This window comes from Molossus molossus, unplaced genomic scaffold (assembly GCF_014108415.1).
Source record: "Molossus molossus isolate mMolMol1 unplaced genomic scaffold, mMolMol1.p scaffold_m16_p_4, whole genome shotgun sequence".
In the NCBI taxonomy this organism is placed as follows: domain Eukaryota; kingdom Metazoa; phylum Chordata; class Mammalia; order Chiroptera; family Molossidae; genus Molossus; species Molossus molossus.
The window spans coordinates 118,098,846-118,123,126 of NW_023425377.1; the positions used below are offsets into that span (position 1 = coordinate 118,098,846).

At 33.6% G+C, this 24,281-nt stretch overlaps 1 protein-coding gene across 1 annotated transcript in view; it reads right to left on the reverse strand.

Moving 5' to 3' along the window:
• PCDH10 (protocadherin 10) overlaps positions 1–24,281 on the reverse strand; it is a 40,503-nt gene that overhangs the window by 12,762 nt on the left and 3,460 nt on the right. Inside the window, exons 2-4 of the mRNA XM_036241976.1 lie at positions 22,663–22,721; positions 21,995–22,101; positions 13,877–14,182 (exon numbers count right to left, since the gene is read on the reverse strand). Coding sequence (XP_036097869.1) covers positions 13,877–14,182; positions 21,995–22,101; positions 22,663–22,721 — 472 coding nt within the window. The remainder of the gene's footprint in view (positions 1–13,876; positions 14,183–21,994; positions 22,102–22,662; positions 22,722–24,281) is intronic.

A 24,281-nucleotide genomic window follows, 5' to 3' on the forward strand; every position in this document is an offset into this window, starting at 1 on the left:
TCTTATAGAAAGACCCAATTTTCTACACTAACAGACTGCTTTTATTTATTGTGTGTGACTTGAGGGCATCAGCATTCTGTACTTGGGGATATCAGAATTCTTGGAGTAACAACGTCCTGTCTAAGGCCAGGATTGACACAAAGAGGCTAGTACAATTAACAAAATATAGATTAAGTCAAATTGGATATGATCATTTGTATCACTTAAAAATTTTTGATCTGAAGAAATATATATATCATAACTCATTCTAAATGCAGAAGTAAAATAATGAGAATGTAAAATTTAAAAAATTACCATCATGCTTTGTGACTGACATCGTCATAAAAGAAATGAAACAATCTCTCTGGGCATTATACCTTTGGTTATATTCTATCCATTCCAATATATTTACAAACGAAAAAGGAAAAGGGAGATACCATTCTTTTAAAGAATATGGATTAGGTGAAAAAATATATCCTGCAGATGTAAAATAGTGATATATTTTGAAAACAACATTTGGAGTCTGATTTTTTTTTTCTTCTTCTAGGAATAAAAGAGCGTATGATTAGTTCTATTTAAGCCCGGAATTTTAATTTTCTCCATATCAGCCTGATGTCATTGTTCCAATTTTAACTGAATATATGTTGCCTTGAGCACTTAATGAGTGCTCCCTTTGGTCCTGACACTCACAGGCTGAAGTACATTAAATAATTTAATCTCCACAATGAGCTTTGAGGATGTACGCCCCAGATGAGGAAAATGAGTTACAGGAAGGTTAAGAGAACCACCGAGGTCACACGCTGGTAACCGAACGGGTCAGTTTTCAATCCTGGCAGACTGGCACCCGAAGGGAAGGTCCTAACGGACACATCACTTCTCCAACATGAGGATGGTAATAAGGACCTCGCCTGTAATGCTATAGAAGGTTACAAGTCCAAAAGGAAGTACGTGATACTTTCTTCGGAAATTAAAAGTCTCAAGTTATGGTAAAGTCAAAATAAATAAAATGAGTGATGCTTAGAAAAAACTCATCTGGAAAATAATGACTGGAGTATTTTTCAAGTCTCTGCTAAGGACACCAGAATCCAATGAAGCAGGCATACAGGGAGTTGGAACCTTTTCACTAGGACTGTAACATGCCTGAGAGTGATATATTCGTATTTTCACAATTACCTCAAAGGAGGATTGGTGGTTTGCATGAGGCTTGAGGAAGGAGGGTATGGAGAATTAAAAATGCTTTTGCATGTTTCCATGAGGACCCAGGGCAGATTGCACTAAGATGGCCTGATCTGAGTATTTTGATCTCTGCAGGAGGCACAATATCCTCACATTTAAAGGAGGATGCATGAGGCTATTGGTGATCACTAACAGTGAAGTTGATCTCATTGTTATATGCCCTTTATATGCTCAATCAGTGTTCTCCTAGTATTTCTTATGTTCTTGTGGATAGCTCTCAGGAGTATTTTATTTGATTCAGTTACTGTATGTATTGTAAATTAAGGTATTGGTCTTATTTTCACATCAGTCTGTGATGTGTCCATGAGCCATAATTTTCCTGCATAGTAAGCCTTGAGAACATTTACATCACCAAGTTCTAAGGCAAACGACACTGAAGACCACTGCGCATGCTCAACAGTGAGTGTCCCTGAATGTGGATCACACTGTTTTCATCAGCAGCTTGGGAGGACCTGCCAAAGCAGCTGGTTAAAACCTTATTACAGTTCTACATGGCCATCACTGCTTGCAATAAATAATAGTACTACCGGTAACAGGACCTGTTGATATCCTTCTAAAATTAGAAAGTTACTGAAATGTGTAAAACTTTAAAGATTAAAAAAAGAACATAATTTTAAAACTAACATTAAGGCACTATAATATTCCCTTTATGAACTACCTTACATGTTTTTACTTAAAGGCAAAATAATATTCCTTCATGTTAGATATATTAGCACACATTTTATAGGTATTATAGACACATAAATTCTATGAGGAATTCTTACAAAGAAAACAATTTAAGTTCTCAAAGATTTTGTTTCAGAATTCAAGCTCAAGTTTAAGTGTGAGAGACAAAAATTAAAATTTTCAATGTCAGGTATTTCCTAAGGAAAATTATAATGTAAACCTGGATTTTTAAAAAATTACCTTTCCCAACAATTTCCATAAGAGATAATATGTTTGAATCAGTTAAACAAGATATTTGTAGGTAAGCATTTAAAAATATACTTCTATATTAACACTATACACAGTGCTTGATAATGATGGATTTTTATGGAACTAAAATATACTAGCTTGCTTTTTATTGCAAATTAGGCACTGAAAAAAATAAAATAAAAAGAGACAATATTTTGCTGTTATAGTTTGAGAAATAATTATCTCCACTCCATAATATAAATTAAACATAATTTGAAAATGTAGATTTTCTAAATCCTGAGCATAATTCAAGTTCAAAAAAGTTAGAATTCACTACTGGTCTAGTACTAAACAACCCCTTCACCTATATAAAATTAAGTATATTTATATAATCATAAAATATTAATATATCTGATTCTACAATTATTTACTATAGCCTGAGATTCATAGGGCTTATTTCATGATCTTTGATTGATGAGAATAATGATCACTTTGTAACACTGGTTGTGTATTTATGAAATTGATGCCTTTGTTATGTCTTATTTTATTTTCTCATGCTTATAAAATGGCAAGCAGTAGTATAATGCTATTATTATTAAATTTAGTATTAAGATTTAGCTAAATAATTATTTTCCCTTTCATTATATTTTTAGCTGTGCAATTAATTCAAACTCCATATTATCAAGGTAGGACTATGTTTTAATTTATTCTCCAAAATTTCAACCAAAACATAGTAATCATATATAGCATGCTTCTTGTATCCTCCAAAATAATTAAGAAAGCATGTATTACTTTAGGTTTAAGGAGAGTAAGCAAATCAACCTTGAATTATTAATAATAAGCTGTTTCATTTTTACTTAATTGTGAGCCATTTCACAGTAACTGAAAAAAAAAAATTCTCCTTTAATTTCACAGAGGATAATATAATAACAGAAGCAGAAAATTCTTATTATAAGAGAAATAAGCCAACTCAGTAAAGAGAAGAGTCAATATTGGACAAACAAAATCAGACTTTTTAAATCTATAATCATCTATCTTTCTTTGATAAATATTAGCATATAAAAGAAGTCTTAAACCTTCCACTTGTAATCAATGCTTTTAACAGACAAAACCCGTTATTTATACTTATAATAGGTGACTTCATACGTAGCTTTTGTGCTCTGCACATTTCCCTAAACTGTGTTCTAGAACTCTGATTTCTTAATTTTTGTTCCAGGATTTTACATCATCCTCTGCAGAACCCACATTTTTTAATTTTCCAAATTCCAAAGTGAGAAAGATAAGAAGTCATCCAGGTAGAAACAAGATGGGAAGAAAATATTAAAAACAAAAACAAGGCTTCTTCGGTGATGGAATGAAGAAGCACTAGGTGTTAGTTCCAAACCAGGCTTGTGCAACGTGAAGAACAGCCTACAGTCAGCTCTGCCTGGATGCCCCCTCTGTGGTGCCAGCTGGGCACTTCCATTTTCGAGGGCTCCCTTTGTAACCTACATGAATGTCTATCCACAGTGCTGCACCCCTGAAACCAATACCAAAAAAGTGCAGAGTGCAAACTGTAAAAACAAAACAAGAAGACAAGGCTTTCTCCATTGCCTTGCCTGCGTCCTCTGGTAAAATGCAGCCTCAGCCTCCTCACTCCTTTATCAGCCCGGGTGGCGAAGATGGTCCTGCGGGAAATACATCCCAGGGCTCCACAGCGGACTCCCCCACATCACAGGGCATGTGCCCCGTTTGTACCTGGTCGAGCTACACTTCTGGGGAAATGTTTCCCCATTTCTCAGGAGCCAATGCCGATGCGGGGGCAGTATATTTGCTTCGATGTGTAATTTAAATATCTCAGGATGCCATACAGATCCATTTTCTCTTCCTTTGCTCTCCATAAAGACAGATGAACTGATCACTATTTATCTGTGCAGTATTTGTTTAAATACTTCACATTTGTGTCCCCTCCCCCTTTGCTTTTCAATTTACAGTTTGTCCACCCTTTTAAACTCTCTTCAGAGAAGTTCTTTTCTAAAGTGTTAATCTCTTTACTTTATTCAGTCTCTTTTAGACACCAGCATCTTCAAGTTGCCCAATCCTCTAATCTAGGTTGAAAGAAATGTGAAGTACAGACATTTGGATTTCTCTGCTCTTTTGTTATAATCTGGTATTCAAGTGAACATATTGAAATACTTGTTTCTATACAACAACACTGAAGATAAGATTATGTTTCAAAGAGTAAGATTTAAAGACAAGTATCAAACATTTCTAAAAGACTAGATGTGAAAACTCCAAAGATAGTAAGAAAAAATTATATCCAAAGAGAATACATCTGTACTAAATTGTCTTTTTAGTTTAAATGTTGGTATATTTGGGCTCTGCTGATTGCTTCTTTGTATGATCGAGAGAAGAACTGGCTGATCAATTTTATTTTAGAAACTCAAATATACTCAGTATTTCATTATTCCAATGATGTAAAATTTAAAACTCTTAGAGCTATGTTTGGTTAGAAGGCAGGATAGTGGTAATTTTTGGGGTGATAGTAACTGGAAGGGTGCAGAATTCTGGACTTTATGAGATACTAATAACAGTACTAGTACTGAACACAGTACGTAGCTAGTTGATGTTTTGGTCACTGATTATTCAGGTATTCTCATTTTGTGAAAATTTCTTGAGTTATACATTTATATTTTTGTGCTTTTCTACATACATACATACTTTACTTTAACAAAACATTTAAAAATAAAATTTAGTAGCTATATATGAATGTTATTTTAATCATGGATTAACTTAACTGTAACTATAATATTTATGTGAAAACTATTGTAATGTGAATAATAACTAATAGTGATAATGTGAATAAAAACTAACATTTTAAAAAGAGTACTGTTATTGTGGTTATGCTGAAACTAAACGTTATCTTTAATAAACATATGCTGAAATATTAATGAATTAAACAGTAGGATCTCTGGATTTAATTTAAAATTTCAGGAAGGGGCAATTGTGTTAGTGTTTGTATGGAGCAAATTTGACAAAAAATTGATCACTGTTAAACTAGAGAAAATGGAGAGTTCATCACACTATTCTCTCTGTTTTTGTATATAATTAAGATTTTTCATTATTTTAAAAATATGTAATTGAGTAGAACTAAATATTATTGTATGTAATATTGCCATTGTTCTTAAAAAAAAAAAAAAAGGTGAGATAAGTAAAAAATCAAGCTATATCTACCCAAACACATCTAGATTCCATGATGTCATTGTAATCATTTGATGGGTAATTAATTCTATGGCAAATAAACCTTAAAATCACACTATTTGTATGACTAGCAAGGAATTAGTTCTGGCATTAAGTTTATTAATGGTAAAAAAAATGTATAAGACTTTTATACTAATTTTATTATTTTTAAATATTTTTATTGATTTTTAGGGAGAGAAGAGAGAGAAACATCCATGTGAAAGGGCAACATGGGTTGGCTGCCTCCTGCATGCCCCCTACTGGGGATTGAAACCCAGGCATGTGCCCTGACAGAGAATCCAACCAGCAACGCTTTGGTGCCTGGGATGATGTCCAACCAACTGAGCCACACCAGCTAGGGCAAGAATTTTAAACTAATTTTAAAGGTCAGACTCCAAGGTTTTACACATTTTCTAAGAATAAAATGATAGCCACTGTCATGTCTATTAATACCACCATTTTGATTAAGCCTACATGTAAAATATTTTATCTTACATACACCATCAAATGTTCATCATCAAAACAACCTATTATATACACTTTGCCTACTGTTGCTGTTTTTGACTCAATATTTTCTTTCTACTGTGTACTGCACTTTGAGTCAAAACCCAATGATGTGTTTAGTTGGATATGAGACTCCCTCTACCCTGACTGTTTCTTTAATTGAGGTAATTAAAAATTTAATCCAGGAAATATATGTTTGATATTAATTTTATTAATGTATTACTTCTATGTTAAGGTCTTTTCTCTTTTTTAAGACATGTACTTAGAATATTTCAAAAACATTTGAAAATATTCTTTTTATGGAATAAGGTAGTAATTATCTAATTTTCAGCTGCAATATAATATTGGTATATACATTGGCCTTGAAACACGTGATAACAAACTAAAGTCAAATTTCTAGTATGTGTTTAATATACAATCAAATATCCAACACTATTGCCTGTGATACTGGGATCTAGTGCAGAATTCTGACTAATGCCAACATTAAAAGGAGAAAAAAGCCCTAGCGATTACAACATTTATACATGTAGTAAAAATAAGCCTTCCTCCTAATACTAAACACTGACACTAAAAATCTATTACTAATAAGCACCATGGTTAATTTTGCTACCTATGCACTACAAACTGGTCCTGAAAAAGTTCAGCCAGTACCCTAAAAATTAAAGGCGCAGATTAAAATTGATTGTATCTCTTATCTGTTTGTCAGCAAGCACATTGTTATGTTAACTGCTTCTGATAATGAAATAGCTATTAGTTCAATAAACTTACTCTTGTGTTAAACTTAATCACTGCCCTTTCTCTGGTAATGAATAGATATAATTAACATTAAATTAAATTAAAAGTATGATGCCTCTATATAAGATGCATATATGTGCAAATGTATCTAATACAATGAAATCAGAAAAGTAGAACACAGAAAACATTTATAATCACTTGTTGAACTATCACTGATAATTTAGATAAGTCTATGCACAGATTACAGAAATTTTACTGAAATGAAGTTCACAAATAATCTTTTCAAGTCTTAGAGTTTAAATAATGTAATTCTAGGTGAAAGCATATGGTTATGTGCCCAGGGATAATGTATAAATATGATGTGATACTATGTCGAATGTAATGTACCAATTAAAGAATCAGAAACAAACCCCTGATTTCTATTCGAAAATTTTCTAGCTTACAATTTCTTTTTTATCCTCATCCATTTGTATGTAATTACAATTGGGGGTTCATTTTTTTATTTGATTTTTTTCAAATCTCCTCTATTCTCCCTACCTAAACTGATGGAGATAATTAGAAATCACTAATGTAGTAATTAGGGACTCTTATTGGATCTCCATACAAAACTGCCCTGGTTTTTATTATACTTTGGGAAACATTAAGTTGACTCATTATGCTAAGTTTAGTCTTGATTCAGTGGTATTGTTCAATCTTAAACCTCACAGACCAAAGCAGTTTCCAAGCTATCTTGTCTAAATGACACTATCTAATTCCTATTAAAAGAATTTCAGGAGACGCATACTCATCCAAAAACAGTCTGGCACATTGAGTATTAAATGATGTTTAATGACATTTATAAGCAATTGAATTTGTATATTCCAGACTATTTACAATATCTTTATAACTTAATGCATTTAAATTTAGACCCATAAATCTTCAGTTTGATGAGGCAGGAAAAATTCCCAAGTAGATATTCCTTTTCAGTGAATAATTCTATTTTTATTTTAATTGGTAATCTTCCTTTGTTAGGCTCACATGATGGACAAATGCATAAATGAATTTACTTCCAATGTACAAAATAAGAAAGAGGATGGAAATGATCTGTAATATAAAATGAGGTATATAAATAATATTAATATGTGAAATGTTAACTCAAGAATATGCAAAGTATGCATAAAATAAACTGCTGTAAATAATAGATGAAGACTCCCATACCAAGGCGTGTAAACTATTGAATACAGACATAAATTACCTTTATCAATGGTCTCCTATATATGCCCTTAAAAATGTACAATAGTTTATTTAACCATAAATACCTCAATGTGAACTCAACGATGTAATTAATAACATGTAAAGAAATAACACCTGTATGAGGATTAAATAAAAAAAGTAAGTGACTAAACCAGGGGAAAGTCTACACTTATTAGTTTAATGAAAAATAGAAGCTAAAATATGAAAGCTCCTTGTAAATAAAATATGTAAGAAAATGAATAAAAGATTCTCACAGACTATGTAAGAAAAGGAGTAGTTAAAATTCTAAGAGAGTCAAGAAATACAGAACAAATTTAACCCTTCCTTAGAATATGAAGTAAGTTCTTAGAACAAATCAAAAGAAATTTAAAATCTCAAAGTATCGCAAAACTTCATATTTTACAAAACACCACAATTAGGTGCATTTTAATGTTTTGAATAAGTTCAAAACCTATTTCCTCTCACAAAAAAAATAAATAACCAAGCATTAGCTAGAGAGAAATACAACTAAAACATTTTTTTTTTTAATTGGGAGGAAAGAAGAAAGGTTGCCTAGACATATCCAAAGTGTGCACGCAGGTGTGTGTGTCTAAGCAAGTGTGACGACGGCGTTGAAGAAAATGTGGGTGCTCTAACAGCACTCGTGTATCCGTTCATTCATTTCTCATCACTAATATTAGCATTTATAATATATAGAGAGAACCGAGTAATCAGTCTCAATACCCCAAGGGAGTATGGGATACTCCTAGCTCCAAAGCACCCAAAGGCACACATTTTAAGTGACACATGATGTCACAAAACACTGATGTCTAAATATGTAAAAAGTTGCCTACAGAAATCGCCAGATGTGCGAGTTTTCTGTTTCATATCTGCACCTCAGAACATTTTTATAGCTTTCACTTTCAACCATATTAGTTGAGGTGAACCATTAACCAACAACTAAAGAATAAGAAATGAGATCACATTGTTATATCTCATTTATCTAGAGTTACAGGGAGGATCCAGTCAGCTGCTGCATCATTATTTGGAGTAAGTGTACACCTTGTAAAAAGATTACCTATTTCAAAAGAGTAAAATATCAAAATTCAGTGCACATTAAACTCTACAGTAGATATAGAGAAAATATGAACTAGCGTTGGTACTTTCTTGATCTTGAGTTATTTGTTCCTGCTTACAGAGATGAGGAGAGTAAACTATTTTTATTATGAGAGATGATTTGTTAATTCCTGAGAAAAAGAATTTAGCGGAAAAATAGTAAGTTTAGAGTGATTCAAAGACCAGAGATTGGTCACAAAGAGATACACTAAAAAAGTGAAAATTAATTAAGTTTACAAATCTAGATATATACCTATAAAGGAGAGTGAGAGAACAAAAATCTCCAAAATAGATAATTATAAAAAAGTAGCACAACTTGTAGAACAAGTGAACAGAAATAAATGGATCTACTGGACAAGAACAAAAACCTGGATAAGATGTACAGCATTTAGTGATGTATGGACCTATGAGACAGGAATGATAAAGAGGTCATGTATAAAAATACTTATTTTTGGACTTCAATATTTGATAAAGTGATGTTATGTTTATGACATTAGAGGAATATACAAATCTCACAGAAAACACTACAAAGGGGTTTTTAAATATGAGGATAATGTGTATAAATAGGAAAGTTTTATTTTGAATTATATATAGGGTCTTGGCACACTATTGAGTTTAACATATTATAAGAACATACAAAAGACCGACTGAGATCATGAGGGATTAGAAGAGATGTCACTACACAAAACGTGCTCTACAATTTCAATCAAATAAAAACTTTAAGGGCTCTGTAGGATTAATATAGATGCCCACAATGAATTTCCCACAATGTAGTTTACTAAAAACAGGGTCTAGGTGAAATGTCAGCCATTTTCCATGCAATGCTTTGAAGTCCTGACACCTTTTCTTATGTTATGACATAGATAAATAGGGTTGAAATTTCAAAAAGGCTCAAAAGTAGGCAGAAATAAAGTTAGGTCAGGAGACAGCCGGCGTGATATTTTGGCCAACATGGACTAGCCTACGTGGGGGATGACAAGAAGGCAGGATGGACCATGATGCCTTTTAATATGTGGTTACCTGAGTCCTGTGATTCTAGGACATGGCATGGATTTAAGATTTTTAACATTATGTAATGTAGGGTTCTTTTCACTCTATTTTAGATAATTTATAAATGTATGACTTCAATACACGAAAGATTTTCACAAATATATTTGAAATGAAGTTTCTTTGATTATCTTATGATTGTCTTCAGTTCTTAGGGACTATGTTTACTGACAAAAAAAAAAAATCAACTTTCCAATACTTATACCTTTAGTTTTATATTGTTTAGGCTGATTATTCACTGAAAGACATGCTTATTAAATGACAAAAATCGTAGGAGATTATGTGCAAAATGGGAGCCAAAATCCTAAGCAAGAATGATTGAAAAACAGTATTAAAGATATTGTTTTAACTATTGGATTTTTCTAAATTATACTAATAACTTTTATCAAGTATATTCTTTAATTATTTTTGTTCTTCGTTTGCGGAGACAGTCCAGATTGTTTTATGCATAACTTACTGTGTCATTTGAGAGACTAAATTATTTTAAATAAGATGACTAATTCTAAATTCTTCAATTCATCATGACAAAAATAGGTTATTTCTAAACTTCAGAGACTATATTTTCTTGTTTCATTTTAATAAATGTTGAAAACAATGATTAACTTTTACTAAAAGTTAAAGTAACATTTTAGTATTTTTATTACTCTAATAAAAATGAAAGGTGAGGTTAAGCTAAAATTCACTACCATTTTAAGATAAATTTAAACACTGTGTCAATTTTATTTTATGATAAACATATTCTACATGTTCAAGTTTCTTCCCTCAGTTTTTCTGTGTCCTTTGGTCCTTACCAGAGTATTAGCAAATGAAAACATTGTAACAAATACAAGACAGAGCATGATCACAAAGAGCTCATAACTAACATAGGAAGTATTAATAGATGTGTTTCAAAATTACTCCTGATTAAGGAAATAAGTTCCATTTCATTAAGTGTATCATATACTCTTCATAAATCTTTTCTTTAAAAAAAAAAAAAAAAAAAAATGACTGAATTTAGGTATGTTGTTAAAAACACAAAATATAATTTTTTAACATGTGCATACATGTACTTCTGTGTAAAAGTTGGTTTCTTGCAATTTTCCACTTTAACATTAGCAATCAGAGGTATAGAAATGAAAAGTTCGGGGTATGGACAATGACCTCACTTGTATTATTAAGGATATCATTATTTCCCTGTTATTTCATAAATGACAGTGGTAGCCTCATTAGGCTTTTTTTTTTTTTTTTAGAACTTTACTAAAATAACTAAATATACAGCTAGTGTTCAGAACATCAAAATATATATTATGCTCATTATATAACTAAATGAATGTTTAGCAAAAGAAAAACTGCTACCTCAATAATTATTTAAACATTCTGATTAAAAGCAAGTAGTATTAATTTGTAGCTTCTTAAATTACATAAGGGATGTGCTTTTCAATATAAAATATGAAGATATTTTCATTGCCAGTGATAAATGATACAACTATTAACAGCTATCACCATGCATTTTGAAGGCAAAATGGTCAGGAATGGTTTTGGATCACAGTTTGCACTAGTAGGTTAACCATAAAATTGACTATGCCTATTACATCAGAGTCATGATATAATTTTAAAGATAATTGTGTGAGTCTAAAATGACATGAAACAGTAGAAGTTAAACAAGTATTCAGACATGACTAAAACTATAGGAAAAACCAAGGACACTATAAGTAAAAACAAAATAGCTAGTGTTTTACTTGTTTTTCACTGAGGTCACAATTCATTCTAAACCCTAAATTTTGAGCAATGTGAACTGGCTAAACAGAAAAAATAAATTATTAAAAACTAATTTATTCTAATACACATCTGGATAATATGCAAACAAATCTGATTTTCTTGATAAAATAATAAATGTATTCATTGATGATGTGTAGCAAACACATAACTGCTGACATATTTCATAATCCCTGAAATCAGCTTTCTAAATGGAAACACTATATTCTTAGGAATGAGAAAAATTTTCATTAAAAAATGTAGCATTAACATCTGTATTAATAAAATTGCTACTATGATACTTTAAAAAGAAAAAACTAGAAAGTGGAGAAAGACATTTGAAAAAGTTTAAATGTTCACTTCTATACATAAATAAAACTTCAAAATTTGTGCTAAGAGTAAAAGAAAGTGAACCGGGTTATTTTCACTATATGTAATTTACTTACCAATTCATATATAGCAACAGTAAATATTTGTATTTATTTAGAACTAGAAATTATATTACTTTGAATCATATGCTCTTTGACTTTTTGTGTTTAAATCATTGATAATGTATCTCTATAATGTATATTCTTAATTTAAAGTGAGAATGTTGTTTAAAATTAGGAAAAGCTCGGTTTTTGATAACAAAACAAATTTAAAATTTAGAATTCAGTTTAAGGGGCAAAGACTGCATCATAGTCCTCGTCTGTTCAGTTTGATTTTAGGCTACTTTAAATCACTGGTGTATGTAGATGTGCAAGTTAAACTTTAGGAATTTAGCATTCAAATTACATCATTATTATGTTAGACATTTTAATACTTCTTTTTCTTAAGTATTTGTGTTTTCCTTATATTTTATAACTTTAAAAAATAAATCAAAAACAAGTTTTTTATAGGAAGGCACAAATCTTTGGTTCTGAAATGCTAAAATCCTATCATGCTAGGATAATGGTGTTTCTAAATAATCTGAAGAGCTGAACTTAATCCTTCATTAACCAAGATTTGATCATTGTTGCCATTACAATGTATGTAACCAAGGGCAGATCCACCCTTTATATGACACTTGTCTATTCTTATTATCAACGGCCAGAGTAGTAGCCATGTCCTCAATGCATTAATCCATTCCTTTCACATTTACATTCACAAAGATTAACATAAGTGTTCTTCTATCTTTAAGTACTTTTTCTACTTTCCTCCCATTTCATAAGTCATAAAAGAAAGGATTCATCTGCAATCTATCTCATTTTGTTTCTAGCTTATGGCTCCAGGTTTGTTTGTTTTTTTTTCTTTCTGTACTAGAAGATAAAAGTAAAAAAACATCATGTATGATGGATTTGCTATATAAGAAAAAAATCAATTTTTGAGTTGTTATGAGTTTTATCTTCATCAAATATTAGTTTATATGGTTTGACCAAAATATTGAATTATCAGTAGCAATTATCCATTAACTAAAAGGAAAAAGATTCTTATGTAGTAGACAATAAGTACTATAATTTCATTTCTAATATCCTCAGAGGAACTATACTACAGTGAATCTCAAAGCATTTTTATGTTTCACAGGGCTTGTATCAAATAATCCACTTAGAGAATATGGTCCCCAAATGAAAAGAGATGAGTGAAATTATCAAGGTTGCAGCGTTAGAAGAATCTCTTATTTTAAATGAATGAAAAATAGCGCTGTATCGACAGGCTTTCATTACACAGTTCCTTGGTTCGAATCAGACTTGAATCTACACCAGCCTATTATTAAACCATGTTGAGTGGTCAAGGTAAAGGCTGAAGTTAGCATGACGTGTTTGCTGTCTCTATGGCCAGAGGGTGATTAAGCAATAATGCTGACATCGATAAGAAAATCAGATCTCTCAGCGACTCAAGTCAAAAGATCTTTTTCTACCTTGATTACGCCCTTCAGAAAGCATGGGCCTCAAGCAAGCAAGAGAGCAATATTCAAAGGGAATATGGAGAGCCTTTGAAAAATGTTTTCAGTAACATCAAAAGCAGTGTTTTCGATGGCTGGCGACAGCCATGTCCTAACAGAAACCTGTCTTCCTGTTCAGTGTATTATTCATCCTTCTCCACAGCCAAGCGCCGCCTGCGCCCGAGTCGCCGTCACCCTTGTTTCTGAAAACACCCTGACTCTGTTTTTACTGCGAACGACACGTCCAACTTTATTCCCGCAAAGGGAACACTTTGATGCAGCCTTTTATGGAATACTTACTCAAATATGGTGGTTTGTAAGGCGCTCGTGTAGTAGACAGCAGTCCGTCCAGCTCCTTCCTCTCCAAAGTGCTGTGCAGGGCCTTCTCTTTGCCGAAGGTGGAGAAGGAGCGCTCGGCCCCGGGCTGCGCCTCGGGCGTTTCAAACACCTCGGCGTCTGGCACCGAGTCCATGCCGGGCACGTGCAGGTTGCTGCGGTAATCGGCAGCCTGGCGGCCATCCGCAGGGACGAAAGAAGGCATCCAGCACCGATCTGAGTGGCCCAGGGCTTTACATTCCTCGGTGCAGTTGGAGAAGAGATCCATACCTGTGAGCAGGAAAGAGACCGCACACGTGGGACTCCCGGCGTGGCCAGCTGCGGGGCAGCGACAGATGCCGGGCAGCCCAAGGGGGACCCCCAGCTTCACAGCTTTCCTGCCTCAACCTGCCAGCGACCGAAACTCCCTGTGTATCATTTCGTCGGGATGAGACTTTCTGGCAAAGAGGCCTCTGAGATAGATGTTTCTAAACCCTTCGGGGTACTGGGGACAATGGATTGGCTCTCAAGTTTTAAAAAAAATGATTTGAAAATGGTGAGTAGAAAAAGAATGCTTTTTAAAAAAAAATCTCAGGTGAAGTTTATCCCAGAAAACACTCAAGTGTCAAGTTTTCATGCTCCATAATCTCTAATGATGATACATCATCTGACGTTTTCTTTCTTAGAAGCAAAAATTGGAAAAAATATGCGAAGCACTAAAGTTGGTGTTCGGATGATGAAATCTGAACATGAAACAAAAAGTGAAATTCAACAGAAAACTGGCATACGTATTGATAAACCCGTAAGTAACAGGAATGAAGTAAGATTTTATGAGTGGCCAAGGACATGCTTCCCTAGGTCCCTAGGAAATTACTTCCGAAAAGGCAATTCTCAGTGACACTCTGGTCGCCCATATTCTACAAACCACTTATCACTTACCACCTTAGACAAATTCAGAACAAATGACTGTAATTAGTGAAACCTAGGTAACCAAGTGCAAAGGGAGTCAGCAGCAGATACTATTGACAAACACCTTATTACTTGTTCTATATTGGAAAACACTGGTCCTAGTCGGCACAAACTCTTTGCTTACTAATCCTAGTATACAGCAGATCCTCGAATAATGTTTCATCATTTCATGGTAATGTTGATGAGGTGTCATAAGAACTTAACTCTTTTTTATTCAATTGGCCTATGCTATAACTGGTTTACCATAATTCTTGTCACAGAACCTATCAATGACTTGATGTGAGGATTTGCTGTATCAAGATTTCAAATGCCAACTTCAAGTTTCATTGTGTCCCATAGATTGACAAGACTATCACATATTATCTGGTCATGGCTCAAGAAAGCTCATTCAGTTTCTTAAACAAAGCATAACAATTTTTATATACTATCAAAATTTGATATTCTTTTTTGGTAATTAGTACTAATGCAGAAAAACAAGTCATAAGACAAGATTGCATTTTAATGTTAATTGCATTTAACATAGTAACACACTTATTGAATACATTTTTAAACACAGTCAATTTGAAATAAGCGAAGTAGGATTGGTCTGTATGTAAGAAATTTGAAGGCATGCTTAGTCTATATGGGATTTTTCTTGTTTGTTTAACCAACAGAGTAATATTTATTTAATGAACACACTTGATCATTTCTTCCATAAATATCATAAGTGAATCAAGCTCTTGAGCAAGTTTTAGTTTTTAAATTCCTGATGGCATTTTATTACATGTTGATTTACTTGTTTGCATGTATATGTTAACATCTGTATATATAAAATAAAATAATAATTTTTTAAAATTACTAATCCTCTAGGTTATTCATGAATTAAGACCCATGGATTACGTACAGTATGTTTAAAGAAATAACACCAAGCTTCTTATCGTATTAATCTCACTTTCTAATGACTTTTTAAATTTAAATTAAACTGTGTCTCATGCAAAGTCTAACTTCGATTATAACATTCCATTGACAGTTGTCATGCATAAGCCTGCAAATAAATTACTGATCAGTGAACTGTTGAGGAACAGAAACGTGAGCTGAAGCCCGGATAAGGTCCAGGCTAAGAACCGCATGTAAAACATGTAGAGTTTCCCTAGACATCAGAGGTCAGTTCTTTATCCTCTTTCCACAAGGAGCTATGTAGAGGGAAAAAAACAACAAACACACAGGAAAAGAATGGCCCTGATGCCTATTGATATTCCAGGTAGGTAGAAGCTAGAGAACCAGAGAAATTTGCGTTTTGACACACTATACTATAAATGCTCCCTATTTATAATGGGGGGGAGATTTAAAAAAAAATAGATGAAACTATTATTAAAAGTATAATTATTTTCAGCATTTTTAAAAATTTAAGTTATATTGAATTTAAAGTTATATTGAATTTGAAGTTGATGGAACTATTAAGATACAACTGTATTATTGTATCCTGATAAAGATGGGCACCTAATACAAAATTTAGAATTAATATAATTTTTATTGCATAACTGAAAAATATTATCTTAAATATACCACAAGACTATGAACAACACTTCACATCTTTTGAGGACCTGTACTCAGGGATTCCTATAATTATGAATATGATCATCTCACACAGAAGAATTTTAATAAAGTAGTCTTTCAACCTTGTTAGGGAGATGTTATCTGATTGTGTTAGGAGGTACTTTTAGTAGAACTTGTTTTTATGGGTAGTTTTTACTCAGTTGTGCCCATTTTCTTCTCTTGAAGTGTATAGTGTTCTGCCGCTTTAAATTATTAGCAGCCAGTGAAAATTCCCTGAGATGATATAATCAAGTCCTCATGAGTTGAGAACCTGAGCAGATCATACAGCACATGCATCAGAAGAAAAATGGTACAATAAGATACAGTTTTTCTGTTGAAAGAATGTTACTTGACAGGAGGGGGAAAAAAAAACAACACTTTTAAATAATGTTCTCGAGAAATTTATGAACTTATCCTTTAAAGTGGAATTCCTATGGTAATCACACACAGCTTTATATAACTAGAAGGAAAGATAAGGTGTCACAAATTATGCATGAAAATATTTTACTGATAAAGCAAGCGTATACATTTCTCATAAGGGAAATATAAATTTTTAAATAATATGAATAGTACATCAATAAATAGAAAATAACTAATGAAACACTTATTGAAAATGAGTTTTTTTGTTTTTGTTTTTGTTTTTTAAATATATAGTTTGAGAACCAAGTAAAATTTTCCCATTACTGGTCCATTGAAAGACTAACATTATTTTATCTTTTTTCATTTATCACTAGCTCTATTAAATATATATTTTAATGACCAAATAAACAGAGGTATATTTAAGTTTTGCTATGATAAATGATTACATGATGCACAGGAATGCCAGGTATTTTAGCATGTGACATAGTAAAATGACATATTAAAATTCACATTGCTCTGAAAAATTTTTAATGGCTCAAATTGAAGTTCCAAAAGAAAATAAATGTAATTTGATTTTTGTCCTCATTCAAATGCCCTTACTACAATACCTGTAGGAGTTGTATTGGAGAAAAATACAGAACAAACTTCAGTTTTGAAAATATGGTAGTTTCTAAGAAATATCTTGATATATATATTTTTACTTGCAATTTCGTCTCCTACTTATTTATTTTCTCCACTTCTCAGAATGAATCTGTTCTACAAGGCATGACAGCTGACGTGATAGACTGCCTGTTATGCACGGATATATTTAGACAAATTTTAAAATATGTCTTTTGTAATTTGCAAGTAACATGTCCCTTAAAATCAGTGACAGTGATATTACCACTGAGAACAAATTGTAATTTCAAAAAATATTTTATGTATTTAATTTGTACTGTTTTCTGATGAATGTAATAATACAAAATTGTGTGTACATTTCTTTCTCATGCACCAAACCTTCATAAAAAATGTATTTTTTTTTGTTCCAAAACATGATAAGTTCATTTTAAATAAAATCAACACTTAATTTTTTGAGGAAATTTCCAGTCTTTCTTTAACCACGTAACATTGGAAAACTGAGAGATATCAACTATAATCATAATATTTGTTATAATTTTTAGGAGAATGTGGTTTGGAGTCATATATTTATCAACATAACTCAATCATATAAATTCAAAACATGTCTATTATAATTTCCCTACCTATTTTTAAGAAGGTTTATGTTTTTCTCTATTTTCTCGTAATATTATGTCTTATATGTTTTTCTAAATATAAAGCTCCCCACATTAAGTCGTAGCTCAGATTTTCACCAGAAACCTTAATTACATTTTGCAAACAATAGTATAAATTCATTTTACTTATAAAGACAAAAACTTTGCCAGTGTCTAAGTTCTTGGAGTTTGAAAAGGAAAATTTATATTTATGGTAAGTCAAAGATTCTCTTGTTGATGTTGTTATTCAATGACTTAACACATTTCATGATATAATTTATCTACTGGTTTGAATATATTGATAATTCAAATCACTTTATTTTTAAATGTGTAGCCAAATTTTGACTATGCAACATGTATCAATATCACAATAATTAGTTAAGAAACAAATACATTTAGAAGCTAATCCCCTTATAACTGAAAAAATTAACAAGAGCAATTTGACGTTTTGAGATAAACTACAACAAGTAACAATAACAGAATCACTGATTAGGTTTCTCTTCTTCAATATATTTTTTAAGAAGCCACTATGAAAATAAATTTATAATTAATCCTAGTATGCACATTATAAGTATTTTAAATGAGAAAAGAAAACTTCTTACAACTTAATGGATCTCCTTAGATGTACCTCCAATGATATCAAAACGTTTAAGAATACACAACAAAAAAATGTTGCATCAGTATTCTAAATAAGAAAAAAAAAGCCTATCGTTTAATCGAATGATCAAATAAACAAAATTGAAAATACATTTATTTTAACATCCACCTTGACTTTCTTTGGCTATTTCAGCTGTGATTAATCAGTTTTGCTTCTCGTGATGATTTATGCATGACTTTACCACATCTCCTTGGACTTTGGCCATATCCAACCCATACATCAACAGCGCACTGAAAACAGCCCGAAAGCACCTTGACAAGGCTATAGAGAAGAGTGCCCCGGGGCAGTGGTCAAGCCGAAGAGGTTGACACATGGAGCCAGGTGCAGTGGGCACTGAGAAAGCTTATGTGGTTCTCTGCGCAGCTGCCTCCGTATTTAAAGCCCTTCTATGAACAAGATTGGTGACTGCAAATGGCGTAGAAAGGGGACAAGAAGCGGGGGGCGGGGAGAAAGAACAAAAAGGAAAACTATTCATCGAACAAGAAATAGAAGGCATATCTAAATAATGTTAACAGAGAAAAATAAAGTGGGGATAAAGAAAAAGTAAGGAAGTCCAAACAGGCGAAGCAGTAAGCCAAATAGTGCATGGAAAGCAATATGGAATGCAACTAAAGGAGAGAATTCAGAATCTATACCTTTCCAGAGTTATTTTTCCTGCTAATTTAACCTTTTCCCCTTAAAATCCAGCTGAGTGAGATTTGCTTATTAGTATGAAATGTGTTCATATCCTAAGCCTGAAAATAAATGTGCTATGAATACTTCTTAAATATTGCAACTTTGGGAGATCAGTAATCCCTGGCTTTTCAAGGAAAGGAAACAGGTGTACATATTTACTTGAAATGGGCTTAACTTTTAGAAAATATTTTAGCTGTTTCGTGTGGGATTCATAGGACAGAACATTAGTCTGACTGGAAAAAAGCATTAAGTAAATGCATTTTAATTCTATGCACTTAGGGTTTTATACATAAAAAGAAAACATTCAAAATCATTCTTACAATAAAATTAGACATATTGAAACTGACTGCAATTCAGCACACAAAGGTGCGATTACTTCTTAATAAAAGTGTGCTATTCTGATTCTCAAACAGCGATTCTTGTGCCCAGTATGTAGGGGCTACCCTGTAACTGCTAATGAAATGCACCGATTATAAATTCTGTACTACTTTGACAAGTTTAAAGGCATAATGATGGGGGGTGGGGTGGAAATTGCCATTTTGATAAAAAAATAAAATAAAAGAAAAACTGCCTTACTTTGTAAAAATGTTTTCCAGAACACAAATTAGCATTTTAATTTCCCTTTCCATGCTTTGACATCTCAAACAATTTGAAAGAAACATTGCCGAAATGGCAACAGCGAGTGCCTGCGAAATAAAATAGCTACTGGGAAGGCACATGGGCAGGAACATATTCCCATCCATCTTCCAAATTTAGTACTTTTTGCAGATGTTTATTCATGTCTCTGTCTTCAGTTAGGTTATTATAGCTCATTATGTCTGAGGGACTAAACTAATTGAAATGTTCATTGAGATCGGAGTGCCACCTAAAAAACCAGAGTGGCAGAGTGAGACAGGAATAAAATGCATGCCAGGAAGCATGCAGCAGCAGATACTCTGTTTTGTACATTACAGATTTTGTTTTAAAAGTTTCGAAAGGCCAACTGCTAAGTTAGACACCCAGAGAAAAGAATAGGAATGCACAATTCTAAATGTGCAGCTTCTTAAAGATAACAATAAGTCATATGCCATATATAGGCCAAAAATGAAAGGGACTTTGTACTCTAATATAAACTTCTGGCAAGATCTGGTTTGTTGTCAGGTTCCCAGACACTAAATAGAAGCTCTGTTCACTTAGCGTGAAGGCCCGCAAGGGGCAAGGACCTCCGGGGATTCTTGGCAGTTCTCAAGTCTCATTAGGTCTGCATATTAATGACTTGCAGCAATATAAAGAGACCCTTGAGCAGCCTTTCCCCCTCCTCCTGCCTGTGTTTCCCAAGGCTCAGGCAGCCTCAGACACAGCACACATTAGCCCAGTCTTAGGCTTGCAAAGACCGCTGCTGCCAGGCGACCATGGGGCGTGTATGCCCTTTGACACACTGCCTCAGCCCCATTCAGAGTTCCACCAAGTGTGTTGAGGAATGGGTGCTCTCGAGGACCAACGTGACCTTGGAAACCAGGACCCTATCACTCTATGCTTCTGTCATTAACCAAAATAAAGCTCAAATCGCCAGCAAGAGTTGAACCCAGAGACAGTCCAATGATGGACACTTTTAGGAGTTACAAAAGTTGACTGTACTTTTCATTTTCGTATGTGTCAGAGAAACACAAAACCTAGAAAAAGCAACAACAAAAAATTTAACAAGCACCCTTTTAGTGGAAGTGCATATGAAACGGAAAGAAAACCAAACTTCTTGAAATTATTTTCATTCTGTTAAGGGACGTATTTTATTGCTCTTAATTGTTTCCTTTACTAATTAGTAATTAGAGTTATCAGGGATCTATGACAAGTAAAGGCTAAATTTATATAGAAACACTAAAGTAAAATGTATGAAATAAAAACAAAAAATATGTATCTTATTATAACCCCATCTGTGACTACCATTAAGCCCACATATAAGTAAATATACAGAGTCCAACTTTTTGACAGGTTATTCATGGACCCTGTTGAAAATACGAGGAAACCTAATGCACCTCAGAAAATACACACTATCACATGTTTGCTAATGTCTTGAGGCCTAAGAACCCAGGGTTGGAAATCCTGCTTTCAACCTACTTGTGACTTTGAATCACCATTCATTCTCCCATTCTTTACTTGGTGGCATTCAAAATGCACTGTCTCGAAAGCAAGAGATGTGGATTCTAGTCCCCAGTCATCCATTCACCCTTTTGTGACCTTGTACAGGTCAATCCATTTCATTCATCTTCAGTTACCTCATCCACAAACAAGTCTAATAATAACTTAATTGACGGAAGACTGGGGACTGGCCAGGTGAGATCTATGGCGCTTTGCATGCAATATAATTCCATTAAAGCACATTCCATAAGGAAGAAATATTTCATATTCTATCATATTTCACAATGCATATTTCACTTGAACTCTTTACAGGAACAATGAGTTTTTATCATCTTCTTTGAGTATACAGTTATCAACATAGGATGACACAGTCTTTTACTGTAGAGGTAGCAACATTAAATTTACCAAAAAAAAAGCTACCTAGAACATCATCCTTTCTAGATTAAAAAAAAAAAAAAACTACAAAAGTCAGCATTGAGATTGCCCTTTGATCACACTTACCAGCTGACTGGCCACGGTTGGTGGCATCGTGATCACTATCTCCCTGCTCACTGTCTCCATGACCACTGTCCTTAGAGCTTACTATGTCGGCTTCCTGGAATGCAGAACTAGAAGTACAAAAATGTGAATATTAGAATAAAAAAGGTGAAGGTACACACAAAACATTCTTCTGCCACCACATGGTCACCGGTGGCGCTGCAGATTCATAGACCTCTCAGTTGGCTTTATTTCTGCAAAATGCTTGTTTTCATAAGCTTAAGTCTAACCCTTTAAAATTGAGCATTAGCAGTCAGTTTGAGCCCTTTAAGGCACGTAAGGTTTAGGCAATATTCTAGGATTGGAGCTTAGTTTATGTTTATATCATTTTTATACAGCAGGTATATATATATATATATGTATATACATCTGGAACAATTAGGAAGGCCATTAGAAGCAGTGTAGGAGAGAAACTGACAAAATATTCAAATATATTTAGTAACTTGTATATAAATAAAATATACCCGTATTTTAATGTATTATGTAGGAAATCCAACGTAAGTAGTATTTATGCCCTGCTCTAACTGGAAATACTTTATATTTTAATATTGAATAATGTAACTAATTCCTACTTGTAGTAGGTAGTAGATTGTCCATACACAAGCTAAGGGAAAAAAAAAAGGAGTCCATACCTGTTAACTCGGCGAGGTCTGTCAACTAGATAGCTGAGCTCTGCTCTCTGGTGTTTAGTCTAGGAAAAAAATAAATAAATCAAGAGCCTTTGAATGCTAAGGGTTAAGTAGTCTGCTTCTGAGGTTAGGAACTAATTGTAGCTTAAGTTAATTGTGTACAGGTTTATGAATTTTCATGCTGTCCTAAGATCTCAGACCAATTGCTGGGTAAGGGAGGGGAGATATGAAAAGACACTTCATTCTAGATTTTCAGTAAAGGTTTAAAAAAATGCAGATATCAAAGGCCAATTTTAAATGTGTGGGTGTTTTTAGGGAGAGAATGCAATTGACCTTATAGCTAGGGCTCATAAACTACTGTCTCTAATTGAGTCAACCTAGTTATACTCTGTGGTCTTTCTTCCAGTGGCCTAAAAAAGTGTTTAGGTGCATACTGGTTGACACAAGAAAAACAGCACGCTCAATAAGCAAAAGTTTGGATGTTTTATGGAATTATTTTGTTGTTTATTTTCAAAATGTGCTTAAGATACAAATGAGCTGTACAAATATTCATGAAAGTCAGTTAATAATATCTAAGACTCAATAAATAAAAGAACCTGTCAAGAAAGGAGTTCATAACCCTCCCTTCCGTCAAAATCGCCCCCCTTCCAAAGGCCCTCTGCAACCTCCTCCCACCTCCACCACCCACACACCTCTTATGGTCCCAACTTTCTTTTACATCAATCAACTCTGTTCTCCCTCTCCCCTCCCTCCTTCCAACGTTGCCAATTCTCCATCTTTTATGAAGAAATGAGAATTGACAAGCCAAATTCTTTGATGAAGAAAGCCAACAGCAGTGATTTATCAAAAACAGTGGCAAGAAGGTGATTATTAGCTAAAAGATATATTTAAGACAACAATTGTTTAAGCCTTCCGCTTAGTTTACGCTTACAGGGGTTTGTGCCAAAGCAACTTCATTCAAATTCACACTGTGTGGGCCTTGGGCTTCAAGAGCGTCTGTAAATGCTGTCCAGAACAGAGCGGAAGGCTTCTCTGCAACCCGAGTTCAGGGGACAGTGATCTGATAACTCATTCACTACAACATGCATTCGAGTTTAGACAGCTGTGCAAAGTGAAACAATCTATAGCTTACTTTTACACGCGACTGGAAGCATCGATAAACAGGGCAAAACAATTAACTTTATTAACGCCTGCGGTAAACGCAAAGAGAGAAAGACCTTTGCCAGTGCCAGCAAGTTTCTCCGCCCCGTTTCCCTCTGTCCCCGCCCACTTGCCCCTTCTCTCCCAGATTTCTGAGAAGGGAAACGACTGAGAGGGGGTTAGAATTTTAAAGCAAAGATGCCAGAGGGAAGAAAGAAAGTCCAAGGTGGCAAAGCACCCAGGGTAGAAAATGAAAATAAACGTGAAGAGGTGGAGGGCAGAAAATAAGGGACCACACGAAGTTTAGGTTACACACAAAGAGGTGGAAGAGGGTGACCACCCTCGCCACGCTTCTTACTCCCACAAAGATACAAATAAGCTAATATCCTAAAATTAAATACACAGTGCACCAGAGAGGTCAAGGGCCGGGCTAGAGGAGGCTCTCAGATGGAGGAGATGAGAGATGGTGGTCCTTTCGCTTC